General features: G+C 36.1%; 2 protein-coding genes across 2 annotated transcripts in view; one reads left to right on the plus strand and one right to left on the minus strand.

Annotated features, from left to right (window-relative positions):
• Positions 1 to 587: 587 nt before the first annotated feature.
• On the plus strand, positions 588 to 2,902 carry LOC125231307 (arginine--tRNA ligase, cytoplasmic-like). Its single transcript, XM_048136749.1, has one exon. The coding sequence runs from the start codon at positions 717 to 719 to the stop codon at positions 2,769 to 2,771; it is 2,055 nt and encodes a 684-aa protein (XP_047992706.1). The 5' UTR covers positions 588 to 716; the 3' UTR covers positions 2,772 to 2,902.
• Positions 2,903 to 10,060: 7,158 nt separating this feature from the next.
• LOC125231205 (monocyte to macrophage differentiation factor) overlaps positions 10,061 to 17,791 on the minus strand; it is a 64,466-nt gene continuing 56,735 nt past the window's right edge. The window contains exon 4 of the mRNA XM_048136581.1: positions 10,061 to 10,873. Coding sequence (XP_047992538.1) covers positions 10,688 to 10,873 — 186 coding nt within the window. The 3' untranslated portion in view covers positions 10,061 to 10,687. The remainder of the gene's footprint in view (positions 10,874 to 17,791) is intronic.

A 17,791-nucleotide genomic window follows, 5' to 3' on the forward strand; every position in this document is an offset into this window, starting at 1 on the left:
GTGCCGGCGCGGCGGCGGCGGCGCCTGTTCGCGGCGGCCGGCGCACCGCTTTAGCCCGAGCTGCTCTTAACCGCATCATGTTGGAGACAGACGATATTGACATATTTGCTGATAGTGTTGGTGTGTTTTACAGAAAACTCTTAAGGTTCATAGACTCTACACTCCTTAGGTGATTAATGTAATAACCATAGTTTAACTTTTAAGTGTGTTTGCTTTTATTTATGTCAATTTAACATGTACATAATTATATTACCACATAAGTGCTTTGGTGAAATACTGTTAACTTTTGTGTATTTTTAATAAATAAATAAATAAATAAAAAAACGTGAAAAAGTCCCAGAATCGGGCCCCTTTTGCTATACTCTGACCGCCCCTGTCTATACTACTGTAATGTTTGACGTTATCACGTTAAACTACCGTCCGTAAACCGACTTTACAGACAACCAATTTTTTTTTTGTCAATTTCTAAACGAGTCGCTTCTGTCAGCCGTTCGCTACACGTTCATTTTATTTGCGTGGTCACATTGTGTATATCCTTTTCTATCCAATTACTTAGACGCTTTGCAAAACAAGGACGCGATGAAATGAGCTGTAGCTGTCATATCATGGTTAAACGTCAACGTGCGGCTAATAACCTATAAATAGCGTAGCCAGTCCAATATTGATGCTTAGAATTTTATCTTAAAACCTGGATATTATATTCGAAGTGCATTAAAATGTCCACGGAAGACCAAACTGTAAAACAGCTTGAGGAGCGAACTCGTAAAGCTGAAAAAGAGACGAAAGAAATAGAGGAAGAGATCGAAAAACTGAGTAAAGGTGATCTCAGTTACATTGGAGATCCCGGGCTTGACAAACTTCTGTCTGAAAATGAAAAACTCAAACATCGTCTTGCTATTCTTGAGAACGCTGTAAAGGCCGAGAGCTCTGCGGCTGGCAAGTCGACCACAAAAGAGCCTAGGAAGCGGCCCACTCTCATCACTGATATTAACTCTATAGAAGGCGCCATCTGCATACTAGATGAACTGAAAAACGTGTTCGAAATTGCTATTACCTCCGCATACCCTGATTTAGAAGATCCGCCAGTTGTAATTACCCTCTCAGGTAATAATCCAAAGTTTGGAGACTACCAATGTAATTCGGCTATGCCAATATCCCAGTTGCTAAAGGCTAAAAATATAAAAAGCAACCCAAGGGAAGTTGCTAACAATATATTAAATAAAACTCCAACATCACCAATTATAGAACGCATTGAAGTAGCCGGGGCTGGGTTCCTTAACATCTATCTGAACAAGAAGGTTGCAGAGCATGTTCTGACTTATATTCTTCGAGATGGAGTTAAGCCTCCACCAGTGAAGAGGCAGAAGATCGTTATTGATTTCTCATCTCCAAACATTGCCAAGGAGATGCATGTGGGCCATCTGAGATCTACTATTATTGGAGAAAGTATTGCCAGGATACTGGAGTTCTTGAACCATGATGTCCTCCGCATCAACCACCTTGGAGACTGGGGCACACAGTTTGGCATGCTAATTGCTCATTTACAAGACAAATTCCCTAATTTTAAAAAGGAATCCCCACCCATTTCTGATTTGCAAGCTTTTTACAAAGAATCTAAGAAGAGGTTTGATGAAGATGAAGTATTTAAGAAACGGGCTTACACTTGTGTTGTTCATCTGCAGTCCGGCCAGCCAGATTACATTGCTGCTTGGAAACTGATCTGTGAGGTGTCTCGACGTGAGTTCCAGAAAATCTATGACCGGCTTGATGTTACAATTATTGACCGAGGAGAATCATTCTACCAGTCCAGAATGTTAGTTGTAATTGATGAGTTAAAGCAGAAAAATCTTTTAGAAGAAGATGAGGGAAGATTAATCATGTGGGGAAGTGAAGATCATGAGGGAATACCCCTAACAATTGTCAAATCTGATGGTGGTTTCACTTATGACACTTCTGACATGGCCACTATAAAACAGAGGGTAGAAGAGGAAAAAGCAGAAAGGTTTATATATGTCACTGATATGGGTCAGTATGGTCATTTTGTGCTCATAGAGAAATGTGCTCGCCGCGCGGGTATTTTAAAGGAAGGCCAGAAATTGGAGCATGTAGGTAGTGGTGTTGTATTGGGTGAAGATAAAAAGAAGTTCAAAACCAGGTCAGGTGACACCGTCAAACTTAATGATCTCCTCGAAGAGGGCTTGAAGAGGGCTCTGGATAAGCTGGTTGAAAAAGGACGGGATAAAGTACTGACACCTGAGGAATTAAAGCAGGCACAGGAGGCTGTGGCATATGGCTGTATCAAGTATGCTGACCTGTCTCATAATAGGGTGAATGACTACATATTTTCATTTGACAAAATGTTGGATGACAAAGGTAACACTGCAGTCTATTTACTGTATGCTCTCACCCGCATCAGATCTATTGCTCGCACTGCCCAGGTCTCCACTGAGGATCTGTTGGCTCAGCTGGAAAAGTCTGGCTTCAAATTATCTCATGAGGCAGAGATCAAGCTTGGTAAAGTACTTCTTAGATTCCCAGAGGTAATCCTCAAGGTATCCAATGATTTGTTCTTGCACACACTTTGTGAGTATTTGTATGAGATCTCCTCTGTGTTCACTGAATTTTATGACAAATGTTATTGTGTGGAGAAAGACAAAGATGGAAAGATAGTGAAGATCATTTATGAAAGGCTGATGCTTTGCGAAGTCACTGCCAGAATTATGGAAAAGTGTTTGAGTCTCTTAGGTATCAGAACAGTATCTAAAATGTAAGAGGCCTAGATGCTCTTAATTTAGGTATTTATTGCGTGAGCTTTCAGTAATTTTAGGAGTATCACAATATTTTCATTACATATTTATGTAACATTTTTACAATGCAAGTAAGAATAAAAGACTAAAACCATTGTAAACTTTATTGAGTTCCCAAAAACCTCTACAAAACTATACCTGGTTGTTATCAAAGGTAACATTCACGGAATAACTTGCTACACTAAGTTAGGAAATCATACAGAATCACTGGGAGAGATTTCTAATATTGAAATATCCAAAGTACTATGGAGTATGCACCATCTTACACTATAACAATTAGATATACCATACATCAAACACTTCACATTAAGGAGACTATTTCTTCTATAACATTAAAATGGCTGTATTAGTAAAAACTATTAGATTCTATTGGAAAATAATTAGAGTTGAATCTAAAAACACCTTATGTGAAGGGGCTAAGGAATGCAATATATGGGGCTTGTTTCACCCTCTATTTCACATGTGACAGAATACACACAACATGTATAAACAGCATACTCACTACTAGGGTACAAAGTTCATAATGAAGTTGGAGTTTTACTGCTGTAACATGTGAAATTAGGCTAGTCTACATACATACAGTCGTGTTCATAAATATGTGTACATTTCTTCACCTTAACCACAGTATAATAAAGAGTACTATCGTACAGTATGGCCACTCCTGCTCCCCGCTGAAAGTGCCACCCACCCCCTCTCGGTTACCTCACAGTTACCGCCTGTCAAAAACGCGAACAGTCGACCCTATCATATTTCACTCATACTAGCATAGTACGCGTTCATCTACACGAGCTTAGACTGTGTGCTAGGAACGCGCCTTTTTCATATATTTGATCGCTAGTGTCCGAGGTGTGCCTTAACTCATTGCAATAAGGTAAAAAATGTACAGATATTTATAAACTCGACTGTACAAATACTTTAGTAATAAACTTCAAATAATATATTAAATAAAACTAATAAATAACCGTTTGTAACAATCCCATTCCATATCTTGGGAAGACTTAACAACATTTTTTTTTTACAATAAAGAGCCATAACTTGCGTTTTTAAAAATAAACTAATTTGAAGGGATCTAAAAAACTGGAATTTACAAACGGTACTAAAATATAATAATAATCAATAAATTATTTGTATTATGTATCTTTAAATAACCACATTTTATTTTAAATTTCAATATAGATTTAACCAAAATTAATGAATATTTCATATACATACTTGTAATTATGGAGAATATAGTTATAATCTAAACCCCAGTACTATTTAAAGTTATCATGAGTATACCTTAAATAATAAAAACCTGTTCTGTTGAATGAATGGTGAACTAGTAAGGTCTATTTTAATTTGCCCCTATTTACAATGGAAGAAAATAAAATAAATATTCTTAAACAATAATTTGCACTCTGTTTAGGTAACTAGTGATTTGAGAACGAACTGTTTTCAAATGTAATGCAAGCAGGAATAACAAACAACCTTCTATGTATAGCATAAGACATTGTATTGTAGTGTCATCCCTTTCAAATCAGCCTTTTGAGGGTAGATTTTGTTTATATTTATTTAAATACCTGTAGGTAGATACGGTGTTGCCGCTTTTTAATTTCTACTCTCTTTTGCCAGACTATTTTTAGCTGCAATGCAGTGCAAGGAGGTATAATAAGTACGATACAAGTGCGGAAAAAAATCCTTTTCGCACGTGTATCGTACGACGTTTTTCAGTACAGATGGCTCTGAAATTTCGACCTGATAAGAAATTAACCACTTCTCGCACTAGTGCGTAAAAAACACCATCTGTAGTGAATATACATTATGTGCACCGATAGCATACTAAAGTCTGGTAAAAGAGTAGAAAGTGAAAGTGGCAACATTGTAGAGCCGTCCCCTTCTAATCAATAGCCATGTGTGAGAAAACGGAACGACACTACGGTGTTGCCAACTTAACCTTGCTTGTACTGCAGTTCAAAACATTCATCACGATGTAACTAGGAAATTCATAAACCCACTACCACTACATAATTACGAAGAATCGTTCAATTATGAAAAATCGCTACTTAACATTAGGACAAAATTTAGGACATTGAATCCGTAAACCAATACCAATATGTGGTATAATCATTTCATACAATTTTGTGCTTTTAATAGTAATTCGTATTATAATACCAAATTACCCTGTTACAACCTTGAATAACCGGCAATATATATTTAAATTTAGCAAACTTATAATAAAATATAAATGGCATTAACATTCCAATTAGTACCTATCTGACATGTCGACTGATCATTTATTACATTCATGCAGTTATCTGATATAAACGATAAAGTTCAATATACCTGCAAGGTATTTCAGGTAAAATAATGTCCAAGTTTTCCATTAATATTTCAAGCAATATCGCAAAGTATAAGGTCTTTTTAACAGTGTCGTAATAAATCTTAACTTCACTTAAACAACAAACTGGAATGATCTCTCACAGCCTGGCAAAAAAGAGTTAGATACAATTAAAGTGGCAACATCGTAGTATCGTCGGTTTCAAATCAATTAGTGTAATCAAAGTATATAACTCCGTATAGACAGATAAAGTCTAAGAAAAAAACGTACCTCAGTACCATGTAGAAAAAGGTACGGTGGCCATTACACCTTTAGGGTACGCTCAGCTAGATGGCGCTAATATTCATATTTGACATTTTAACACATATCAAGCTTATAATATGGGCCAAATTGTCAAAACTGAGGTTCAAAAGTTTTAAGCCACTGCCAAGAGATGGCAGTCTATGCACTGTGATTACCTGATTACACATTTTATTTTGACAGTAACTCTCTATAATACTCGATCCTCTTTGGTGTAAGGAAACGGGACGCGAAACGGGAAACGATGTTGCCACCTTTTAATTTATACTATTTGCCAAACCGTATAGTTGTTATTAAGGTTCACTCTCAATGGCATGAGCTACAAACGACGATGAAGTACAAGTCGACATGTGCTGAACGTTGCATTCAGTCAGATTATGAACACATCAATCTATAACATTCGAATTCAAACACTAATATCCTAGAATTTCTATAGGTATTAGAAAAAAAAACATTAACTACCAATTATAATCATTCTAACATCCTGGGCACATAGGCAAGATGCTAATCGTTTTGGTTCCGTAACGAAACGCAAAAGTCTCTATCATCACTCTTCTGCGGCACGTTCGCTATGGAGCGTTAACGATTGATACATTGTCTATGCAGCCTAATCTGTCCCTGCTTGCGTTTCATGACACGGGCAAGGACAGCATCCCATACACTTTGTTAAACTATCAATACGAGCTCTGTCCGAAATACTATACGTATGTAAAGAACGTACATACAGAATTCTTACAAATTTCAATTAAAATAAACATTGGCGTACGTAAATGGCAAACATATTTTATATACATATCTATCGTATTTTGTAGACATTCTAGTAAATATTTCTACTTCTATTGCTGATCGCACTAAACTTATAATTTAACTTATTATATAAATTACTCAAAATTGCTAATTTCACACATTACATTGCCAATTACTCTTAAGTAAAAGATCGAATTAAATAAAAAATATGCCTGTATTACAAAATAAATTCAATATAAGTAAATTCTAACTAACACAAAGTCAAATTATATTCTATTGAAAATATTTACGAGTCCTTGTATAGATTACTCATATGAGAGATAATTTCGACCTCAGCAGCTGTGACCCGGGTGGCCGAGCGGAAATAGGCATCTGCCGCGATTGCAGAGTACGCTGGTTCGATTCCAGCCTCAGGCATTAGAGGCCATGGTCACTTTTTCTTTCATATGTGTAACTTTTTTCGGTTTTAATCAATATAAGTAAATCACAGTTTCAATCAATATGCGATTTATTGCAGCAAATAATATGACTAGATTCCTGTTTACATTAAATCTTCATTTCTTGATGTTCACTCAACCAAAAACAACTATTACTATGGACAATATTCATAAAGATATGCCCAATTCGTATTTGTCACTTTTCGTGGATGTATTTGCGCTGCCTTTCTTTCCTTTGACACCTTTTGACTTCAAAATATAAATGAAAATATAATTCGCCAAGTTTTCATCTAGTTGCGTGAACATCAGTTTTATTGTTTTCGAGTGTTTAAGGGTTGTTATCTAAGGTAACATATATTAACATGAGATCGCTGTACATATTAATCGTAGGTATGTTAGTAAAGGATAAAAAATTTAATTACGTTATTTACGGTTTGACTAAATAAAAAGGGTTTGTTTCATTGACAATTTATAGCTTGTACAGTAAAACTGTCAAAAATAATAACACGTACATTTTCAATGACTTGGCAGTATGCTGTGCAATTAAAGTCATTAACCAAAATGTACTCTGCCACAAAATTTGTCAGCAAAAAAGGCGCCATATTAAAAAAAATTAAGGCGCTAAAAAGATTACTCTCCAGATAGTTGAGTTTCGCGCCTTTCTACTGACAAACAGGGTTCGCCAGCGTATGCGTATGCGATCGATGATCAATGAGATACAAAATGCATACCTACTTAGGATCGGTTGCACCAAACCGTCTGGCACCGTTAAAGCGTTCGTTAAATTTTATTGTATGAGAAGTTCCATAGAAATCTGCTGAGTGACGATGATGTGTCTGTCAAATGTGGTTGGTGCAACTGGCCCTTAGTATCCATTGCGCACGTTAAAACTTCGCAGCCATTTTTTCTACTTCCATCTGAGTTACGTAAGTTCGCTTCTATTTGAATGGACAAGCTGGGGCAAAGATTAAATATTATCCATTGTTTGGCAGCACAGATGCCCGCTTGTCTCAACAGAAGCCCATTGTTTTTAACAGCATACCTATGTTAATCGACATACACATATTTCTTAGTAACATATGTAACTGCCAATTGTGCCAATGATTAAAAAATAACTTAGGAATCTTATGAGATACTTAAATAAGTTTTCTTCTAAAATATCGCATAACATTTTCAAATTTCAGTAGAAATTTATATAACAATTCAAAAGTTTTCGTAGCTAGGAAGAAATGATCCAGAACATTTTGGAATTCATTAAAGATACAACACCAAATAACAGACTTCATTTTCACGATCGAAGATGTTCTGGAAGCGTTCAGTTCAGACTCCAAAATACACTAAAAACTGCACGCGAAACTGTATCCGGTCTTATTAGGGTTACCCCACAGCCAGCTGGCAAACGTAAGGATATAATGTCGCAAAAATATTATTAAGAAAAGTTAGTCGTTTCTTGGTATGAATCTGTTTAAAGAGAATATTAAATGTTGTTCTGAGAAAGAAAGGGAAGGGCTAAATCATACTTTATATCCGAAACGCAGAGAGCGTACTTTACTATTTTCTCAAACATAGCCAAGTTGTTATATTAACATATCACCTAATTTAAAAGCAAGACAATTGGGAACTACAAACACCTCATAATCATTTAAAATATTGAGCAATCCTTAAAAATACAAGCATTTAAAATAAATAAAATAACATAACATTTGAACTCCTTAAGATTAGGTACATATTTGATACATACACACACATCTAGACCTACCCTACACATACAAGGAACCTAGGGGGATCCACATTGAGGTATAAAAAGACTGAAAAACTGGATCGTAGGTATAAGGTGTATAAACGTTTCTAAAAAACCCCAATACATCTATAAAAAAGGGATTGGTCTCGAGATTCAGAGATTCTACGAATACTACAACAATAGTACATGTTTTAACAATATTTAACAAAATATACAGACGATTCGATCGCTTATAGTTATTTGGCCTAATGTGCCGTCGGTTGACGGCGATAAGGCTGTGAGTCATACGCCAACTGCTTATTTGCTATATGTTAAAGTACTGAACACACTCCACTACTCGACGAAACTTTGGAAACCCATATAATATCTGTATGAAAATCGAAATTTTTCTGATATTTCTGTAAAATTTTTGGAAAAGGAATGTAGTACCCAAAAAGTGATGGATACCAATTTATGTATTTCTTCACTAGCGAAAATATAACTAAGTTTTTATTGAATGAACATGTAATATATGTACCCAATTTCAGTAAAATAAAATTATTATTAGTAATGATTATTGTTATTCAGTTATGTAATTTTAATCGTGTGACCACCAAGGTGTCAGATCAAAACGTTGAGGCAGGAAGGCGTACGGCTCATAGCGAACATTGGCATAGCTACACCTAATAGAGAGGATAGTCTTCCATAAACATGTATATGTATGCTACCTTATTTCAATAAGGTTTTCAATCGCATACAAATTTACGAGTTGGTACAGTCACCATCTGAAATATCGAAGCAGGCAAACGGGCTCACAAATATTGGAGCACACGTAATAACCAAAGCGTTAGTGCGTTGTCACATATCCGATCCGATATCGTATATGTTAAAGACCTTTGTCATTATTCCTCCATCCGATAAAAGTAGCCCAGCTCGTAAAGTGCGTGTTCAGATATTTATGGACACTTTGTCCGCTTCAATATATCTAATGGCGACTGCGCAATGCCCTAATGCCGCAGATAGCTGCACAAAGATCTCAATGGCGGCATTATACGCCAATCAACGAGGCTTGTCCCGACGATCATTTGCCTTTTGCTCCAATCAAGGTGGCCCATTGTGTCCATGAATGGAGCGGGGAGTAGAAATTGCAAATAAGCGAATAATGAAGATTAAATGGAAGATTTTAGGGACACTTATTTTTCTATTTACACAACCTCTAAAGCTCGTGCGAAGTTCTTTATTTGAACGGTTTGAACCCATATTTTATTCAATAAAATTCTCAATTTCATGTGGAAAAGAATATTTGTCATCAATTGTTGGGCTCAACAATGTAGGTAGTAAGCAACTCGTGATCGCACGTATTTTTATTAAAATAATAATTTGTACTAATAATGGCAAAATAGAATGGTAGGAACATTGGGAGGATATAAAAGATTTCATTCCGTCATGAAAATTCCATCGAAATGTTTTATGAAAAAAAAAGTGACAGAGGCCCAAATAGTGACGATCAGAGTGGGCATACTGGGCATAGCAGCAATTGTGCCATACTGTCTATGATCTATGTGACATTGAGTGTACCTCGTGAATTGGCGTTTTAATACACGGCGTCCTAAAATAGCCTAAAGAGAGCCGACCCGAGATTCAATAGGTTAATAGGGCAGTCGTCATTGTTTTTGAGCAGAGGTGGCGAAGGATCATCAAAGTAATGTAAATTTGAGTATGTTTCTATGTATACGAACAGTGAGCGGAGAAATTATGAATTAATTAATTGATAAATTCGCCATACATTTTTGCAGCTCACTGTACCGAGGCGCGAAGGGATCCCGCAATCGGACTAACACATTCTGTGCCGAAAACCCAGGGGCGCATGATAAGGTATTACAGAATAATATGACAACCATTTTATGACCCGGGGGTCTCGTTTGGCTAGGTGGCAATGAATGTGTTGCAAGAACACGCCAGAAAATTGGCGTTTGTACGGGATAACATGACGATCCTCTTATGGCCGTCACTATTTGTTGACTGAACCTCGTCGATTGGCGTTCATACAAACATAGCCTATAAAGAGAGTTGTTTTGAGATTCAATTGGTAGGTTAATCTATAGGTTAGGGCAGTCTTCATTGTTTAAGTTCAGGGAAGAGATGGCGTAGGACCGCCAGGAAATGTACCCTGGCAAGGAGCGCCGAAAATGTACAAGATGTAAGAAAGTTCGAGTTCTTACGGAACGAATTCGTGAAATGCTCCTTGAGCCCTCACTGAACTGACTGAACCTCGTCGATTGGCGTTCATAAAAACATAGCCTAAAGAGAGCCGTTTCGAGATTCAATAGGTCGGGTAATCAATAGGTTAGGGCAGTCTTCATTGTTTAAGTTCAGGGAAGAGATGGCGCAGTATCGCCAAGTAATGTACCGTGGCTGCCAGCGCGACGAAGATATGCCAGATGGCGTGCGCGAAGGGGATCCGGCCGTCTGACTTGAAGAAGAAGACGCCGATGAGGTACAGCATGCCGCCCAGCTTTAGGTCCGACATTGCTGGGAAGTGGTGCTGGAATAGGAGAAACATTTGTGAGTGGTTATACATACGATATACTACAGCTAGGTCAGCTACCTACTGGTAGCTGTGGTCGGTTACGTATTTTCAGCGTATCTTAAGTTGGACGATGCGTAACGACTTCTTTTCATAAGATTAAAGAAGATATGACTATAGAACTTGTTCAATATAAATTGTTCAGGGTTCGAGGATATATATCAAGATATATATCCAGCGGGGTTCGATGATATATATCAATGGATATAAATATCCGATATTTATCATTTGTTTATAAATATTGCAATACAAAAATGGTTTTAAAAAATGTAACATTGTTAAAAATAAAGTTTTTTTGTGTTTGTTACTGTTTTTCTACTAAATGTTATGTTTTTCAGTAGAATTTTCCTTATCTGAAGTTGTATTCATAAATAATTCAACAAAATAATACTATGCCTTCCATACAAAATGGATATATATCAAAGTTGATATATATCATAAATATCCGATATTTTGATATTTACTATAAATATCGGATATTTTCGAACCCTGAAATTGTGTCGACGGCACAAATTTTGCCAAAATGCCCCACTTTGTCGCTTACCATGAGGACAAGATTTGTATGCATCTTAAGAATAACCTGTCAATGCTTTACGGCAGGCTATAAAGTGGAGTGTTTTGTCGGCCATGGACACCATTTATTAGCTATTTGATTACACAATAACTCAAATCTGATAACGTCCTAATGTTGTCAAATCCGGTACGTTTTAAACCTAATCGTAATCCAAATGAAGGTAATGATGGATAGTCACTTATCACGAACGAATTCAAATGATTACTTACCTGTTAGGTAAGTAGGTATCTATCTACTATAGTATTTATCTAAACATTTCAAGTTTTTCCACAAGGATTTTACCACAATCTTAATACTACATGACCGAGGCCAGAATTGAAGATATTGTATGTTTCGGTTGAGTGATGTGATAAAGACAGACATTGTGAGTTAAGAGGACAGTTTGTCAAGTTTAGGACTAAGTACTATGTAGAAAATTAGAAACTTATTTATTACTTAGTGAAATAAGTACATAATTAGAAAACCAAGGCAATGTGTACTTAACTATCATAAAATACATAAAAAAGTAACCAAAAAATTGTCATAGACAATACAAAAAAATGAAACAATTGATTGGTTGTAAAATATGTATACCTTATTAATTAGAGAACTGGCAGGCAAGCATGGTCGCGCGATAAATGATATAACATCACACACACTTACAAATAGTGCGATAGGGACGGCCTCATGTTTTATCCTTTATATACGCCAGCACGGGAAGCATGGTCGCGCGATAGACGATAAAATATCAGGCCGTACCTATCGCACTTACAAATAGTGACCATGCTTCCCGTGCTGATTGGACAAAATTTTAGGGTATTGTCGTCATTCCACAAATATTATTATGCCTATACATATTATTGTATGATTGGTAGTAAAATAATATTATCAATGGAACTTATAATTAATTCCGTAGTAAATTTCCATTCGCGAGAAATTAAAATTCTGAAGGCCGATTGATAATAGAAGTTAGTTTTTACGAGCTCGTATCCAAATATGCAAGTGTTTTATTTCAAAAATAGCGGTAATACGTAAACCGACAGAAACAAACCAAGAGACGTAGAAGATAAACAAACAAAGATAACGTCTAATATTAGACATACTGAAATAAATATTGTGAAGTTACAAGTGCATTTTTATATCTTTTAGTCAGACTAAAACTACTGAATCAGGTCGGATTTTAAAGCAGTTTTTACAGTAAACTTTTTACTAGTGTTAGAATGCGTTAACTGAATAGCATAAACGTCACAGACAAAAGAAAAGCGTCTATCTGAGGCATTGTAGTTTTTTTTGTTTGAAAGCTGAATTAGTTGGGAGTGTTCATCTTAGCAGCAGCGGCTAGTCCATACAAGCCGATTCCCACCGGCTTGCCTAAAATTGATTACTAGTAAGTACCTAATAATAATGTTAACGTCTAGGTTTCTTTTTTGCTCAGTGTTGCCTAGCAGAAATTTTCACCAGCCGCCACCTGGTTCTTAGCCATGTCTCATGAAAATCGGTCCACTATGTCGCGGTCGGGGGTATTTTTTAATTTTTTTGTAAAACGTGAACGTGAATGGTAGAGACTCAAGTCTCAGAGTAAGTGAATTGCTGCAATTATATTCACTGACACCTGATCCCTAAATCGTTTACCAAATGAAGTCAATAACGTGCTTACAAAATGAAACAAATTTCAATGGTTGTTTTGTACCTACTGGAACAAAAGTTATCGATTTTATAAAATGTTAATGATTCTGCGGTAAAACAGACATTAGTCTTCCCGTTACGGAATCCACAATTACACTGTCGAGTCGACTAGCTGGCTGATGATGAATTCATAAGTCATTCTTTATTCAAATAGGCTTTCATAGAACCACACTTATAAACTGAAATGGATACCATCCACTAAAGAAAAAATAGCCATCAAGTCCACTGGAATCGAACCCGTGTGACCCGTGTGAGCTTACGAGACGTCTTTATTCCAAAAACAAATAGAAAATATTCAATATAACCTAACCACAAAATTAAAATTTTGAAAAAACCCCCGATCGCGACTTAGTGGACCGATTTCTATGAAACATGGCTAAGAACACTCCCGACTAAGTGCGTTTTCACATTATCCGATCCGATATCGATTGCCGGACCGATATCCCATACATTACAGGGGCCAACTTGGATTTTTTCCATTGAAATCCTTCCGAAATCCGATATCGGATCGGATAATGTGAAAACGGCCTAACTCAGCTTTCCAACAAAAAAAAGTAAATTGAAATCGGTTCATCCGTTCGGGAGCTACGATGCCACAGACAGACACGTCAAACTTATAACACCCCGTCGTTTTTGCGTAGGGGGTTAAAATAGTTATTTGTTATACAAGGGGGCAAAGTTGTATTTTAACGCCGAGTGTGGAATTGAAAAACGAGCAAGTGAAAGGATTCTATAGTTGAACCACGAGCGAAGCGAGTGGTTCGAGAATAGAATCCTGAACTTGCGAGTTTTTTAACACACGAGAAGTAAAATACATTTGCACCCGAGTGTAACACAAAACTTTTCCCCTCACTATAGCGAGGAAACTACAACGCAAAAAATGCGTTTATCACTGATTCCAGTAGTTCCACAGGTGGTAAATCATCTTTATTAGGTACTAGATTTACCTACTTTTATCAATTTTAAAACAGTTAATTTGACTATATTCAAGGTCAAATTACTTTACCCACTAGTGGATAAAATGCGTTTTTACCCGCTGCTATTAAAGGACAAAACACGTGTTTCCGAGCTAGGGAGGGGAAAATTTATTTATACCATAGTACGTACCTACCCTTATTAAAGCCACTTGGAGAGAAATGTGTTTAATGGTAAGACAACCTAATATGGTCTCAATTGACTGCGTAATAATAATAAGTAATAACGGATAAAGTCATTAAGAGGGGGTAGAGCAGGGAGAATTTTCAGAATCTGTCAAATTACCCCATTACACACACAAACACGCTTCACTCACACTACCTCAATTTACTGTGAAAGGTCAGTGACCCTTAATTTTTTTCAAGAGTGTTATTTTGAGTTTGTAGTCAACTACTGACCTCCTTTGATAAATTAAAACTGTAAAAAAGGTAGCATACAAAAAGACAGAGAAAAAATACGCATCATCTAGCTTTCCTTCTCTGTTCATGTCTCATGTGACTTAAATTTACCTAAATATGTAGATAACGTTCCTTACTCAATTGATTGTTTATCTAGGCAAAGTAATTTGAACTAAGGCAAAGTACTTTGCACTTCATTTTGCGTTACTTTTCTATACTTAGATTAAAAAATCATCAGCCTGCCTATCCCCGCAAACATTATTCAAAGTCGTATGTGAAGGCCGATACCTCCAGGCAGACAATTATGGTCGCGTGATAAATGATAAAACATTCAGCCCTATCGCACTATTTGTAAGTGCAATAGGGACGGCCCGATGTTTTATCATTTATCGCGCGACCATGATTGCCCTGCAGGTCTTCAGAGGCCTGTGCTGTGCATTACGTATATGCGGGTTCTATTAAAGACTAAGGTAATGGCGCCTATTAACGTGGTACTGAGGGAAGATTTCAAAAGATTCCAAAAAATTAAGGGTATCAAACACAGATGTCATATATGCCATAGATCAAGCAAACGTATCTACTTAGCGTGTCAAATGAACTCAGTGAAATCCACTGAGTTGTCCGTCTTTACTCGCAGCTTGCAGCTTTCGGGCGTTAAGTTAAGTTAAGTTGAAGTCAACCAAAACATAAAAAATGCCTCGTTACGTGATATTCAATTGCAACAACACAAAAATTATGAACAATCAAGAGCCTGAGACATATTTAAAATTACAGGCAAGAATCAACTTCAGTACAAAATTTGACACGCTCGGCCCCTATACAAATATATGAATTTGTTTCTTCTATCTAAATTAAGTTCTGTTGTATCAAAGCTCATTAACGACCACAAATATTTTTTTTATTGAAGAGTATTTATTGAACTATTAGTTTTGAAGAGTTTTTGGATCATTTTAGTTTATTATATGTCATAAAATAATTATTGAAGCCAACATACCTAAATTTTCTATTACCGTGGTAATGAGCAGGCTGCGGTTCTATTAACGCGAATTGAGATTTCATTACCGAGGGTATGAATGACAGTGTTTTTCTGCCATCGGTAAACAGAAACCCATCTCAAAATTCGGAGCGTAATACCGACGGTTGAATATACAAATTATGACAAATATATACACCTATACTATTCTCCTTTATGAATACCCAAAGAAGACTCAGTTTCACCTAAGAAATCTGTACTTACGGTACACTAAATATCATAATATTTTGATACAAGACTAAGTCGCTCGGTAATAGATGCTTACATAGGAACCTATTACCGACCGAAACAAAATTTGCATGGATCGGTAATAGATTCTTATATATTCTATTACCGAGGGTTATCTGATCGTACCATCGGTAATAGGCATAAATTGGAGTATTATAAAATCTAATTCGGACCAATAAAAACAATGTCATACAGATGTATTTTCATTACAAATCAAAATAAAATATTGCAACCTTATATTAAAACCAAGTTTACATAACGGGTAATAAAACATCATACTTTATCTCAATGTTTAAAAAAATTTATGAATGAACAGTTTTCATAGAAACTACGAAATCAGTAATGAAGTTTCTGCTAAAAATTGAGGTTTTGTTGAATATACCGCGTAAATAGTTCTTTGATAGCGTGAATAGATCAAGATTGAAACAACTGTAAGAAATTATGTTACTGATCACATATACTTAAAATAAAGCATAAAGAACTAATATCACTACTTCAACTATTACTGTGGTATACCACAGTAATAGAATCTACTCACGAAATGGCGCCTTTCACCGCTGTCATTTAATTTCCACTTTAAACACATTTCCAGGCTAAACAATACTTAAAAAGTACTCAGAAGTCATGTAGAAAACTATAAACAATAATTTAAAATGCATAACTTTCACCTATTTGCCATAATTATTACGTAAACTACTAAATGAGATTGGAGTTCACTTAGGTTTAGCGTCACGCGTCAGTATGACACAACTCTTCTTGCGGCCCCGTGGCAAAAACTGTCAAATAGCGAGCGTCTTCTTTCATTCACACTCTCTAGCGCCTATATGTGCGTTAGTCAACTAAACAGGCTTCCATTGTGTGAGTAACTTTTTCTAGGAAATTGGACGGTTTGCCTATAAAATGCGTATTTGCAAATGCGGCGGTGATGGACGTCGATTTCGATACCCGCGTTGATAGCCGCCGTTACCTTATCAGATATTTTCTTTATTCTTTTTGGTCGTAAGGTTTTTTTATCATTTAGTTTGATACAAAAATAAAGTATGTGCATAAAATAAAAACCTAATGAATACCTAGAGTACAGCTAGCAGCAGTCAAGTCAGAGACACAAAGTAAGACAGGGAATATCGACGCATATCTTATCTTATCCAATACCGCCATCGCCATCTGCATCAGACTCTTGATCTTACCCAATTTCCGAGTCTCTTCTCTTAATTTCAGTTTCTTGAGTTGAAAATGTTGAAACTCATACTTAGTATTAAATAAAACATAAATACATATAAAAATCACAATATAATTTTAAATTATGGCTTAGGCCCTGTACCAGTTGCAGTCGCTACGTCTGTAAAGCCCCTTGTAGTTTCTTTTAAATGGCTAAATACCTAGATGTTAAGTCATGAACATCTGTGACGTGACTGAAAATTAAAAAACATCGCTCAGAGATAAGGTTCAAATTAGCATGGCAAAAAATACAACAGTGCAGTCAAAACACCATCCAAATACGAAAAAGCAAATATCAATGTCAATATCACTGCCGTATTTCAGGCAATAAGGGCTATTTTCTCAAATATGAAAAAATCTCAAAAGCAGGACTTTATAAAGACTTTCTAGGAAAATTATTTTGAACTTGATAGGTAGAACAATTTATAAAAGTTGTACAAAAAAAAATTCTGAGCTAAGTTTGTAACTATATATGAAAAGCAGTTTTATTTTAGATTGCATATTTTAGTATCGTAACGATTTTTCTTTCAAATAAAAAGAGAATTATTAGAATAGGTTCACGGTGTCTACCGTAAACAGGGGTTACATTGACCAATTTGGGGAATTTAAACTTCTCTAGCTTCTACATTTAATGGGTACCTAGCTTCTACATTTCATGGGTATTTTTACCCATTAAATGTAAAGAAAGAAAAAAAACCGGCCAAGAGCGTGTTGGGCCACGCTCAGTGTAGGGTTCCGTAGTTTTCCGCATTTTTCTCAAAAACTACTGAACCTATCAATTTCAA

Source organism: Leguminivora glycinivorella, chromosome 11, assembly GCF_023078275.1.
Source record: "Leguminivora glycinivorella isolate SPB_JAAS2020 chromosome 11, LegGlyc_1.1, whole genome shotgun sequence".
Classification (NCBI taxonomy): domain Eukaryota; kingdom Metazoa; phylum Arthropoda; class Insecta; order Lepidoptera; family Tortricidae; genus Leguminivora; species Leguminivora glycinivorella.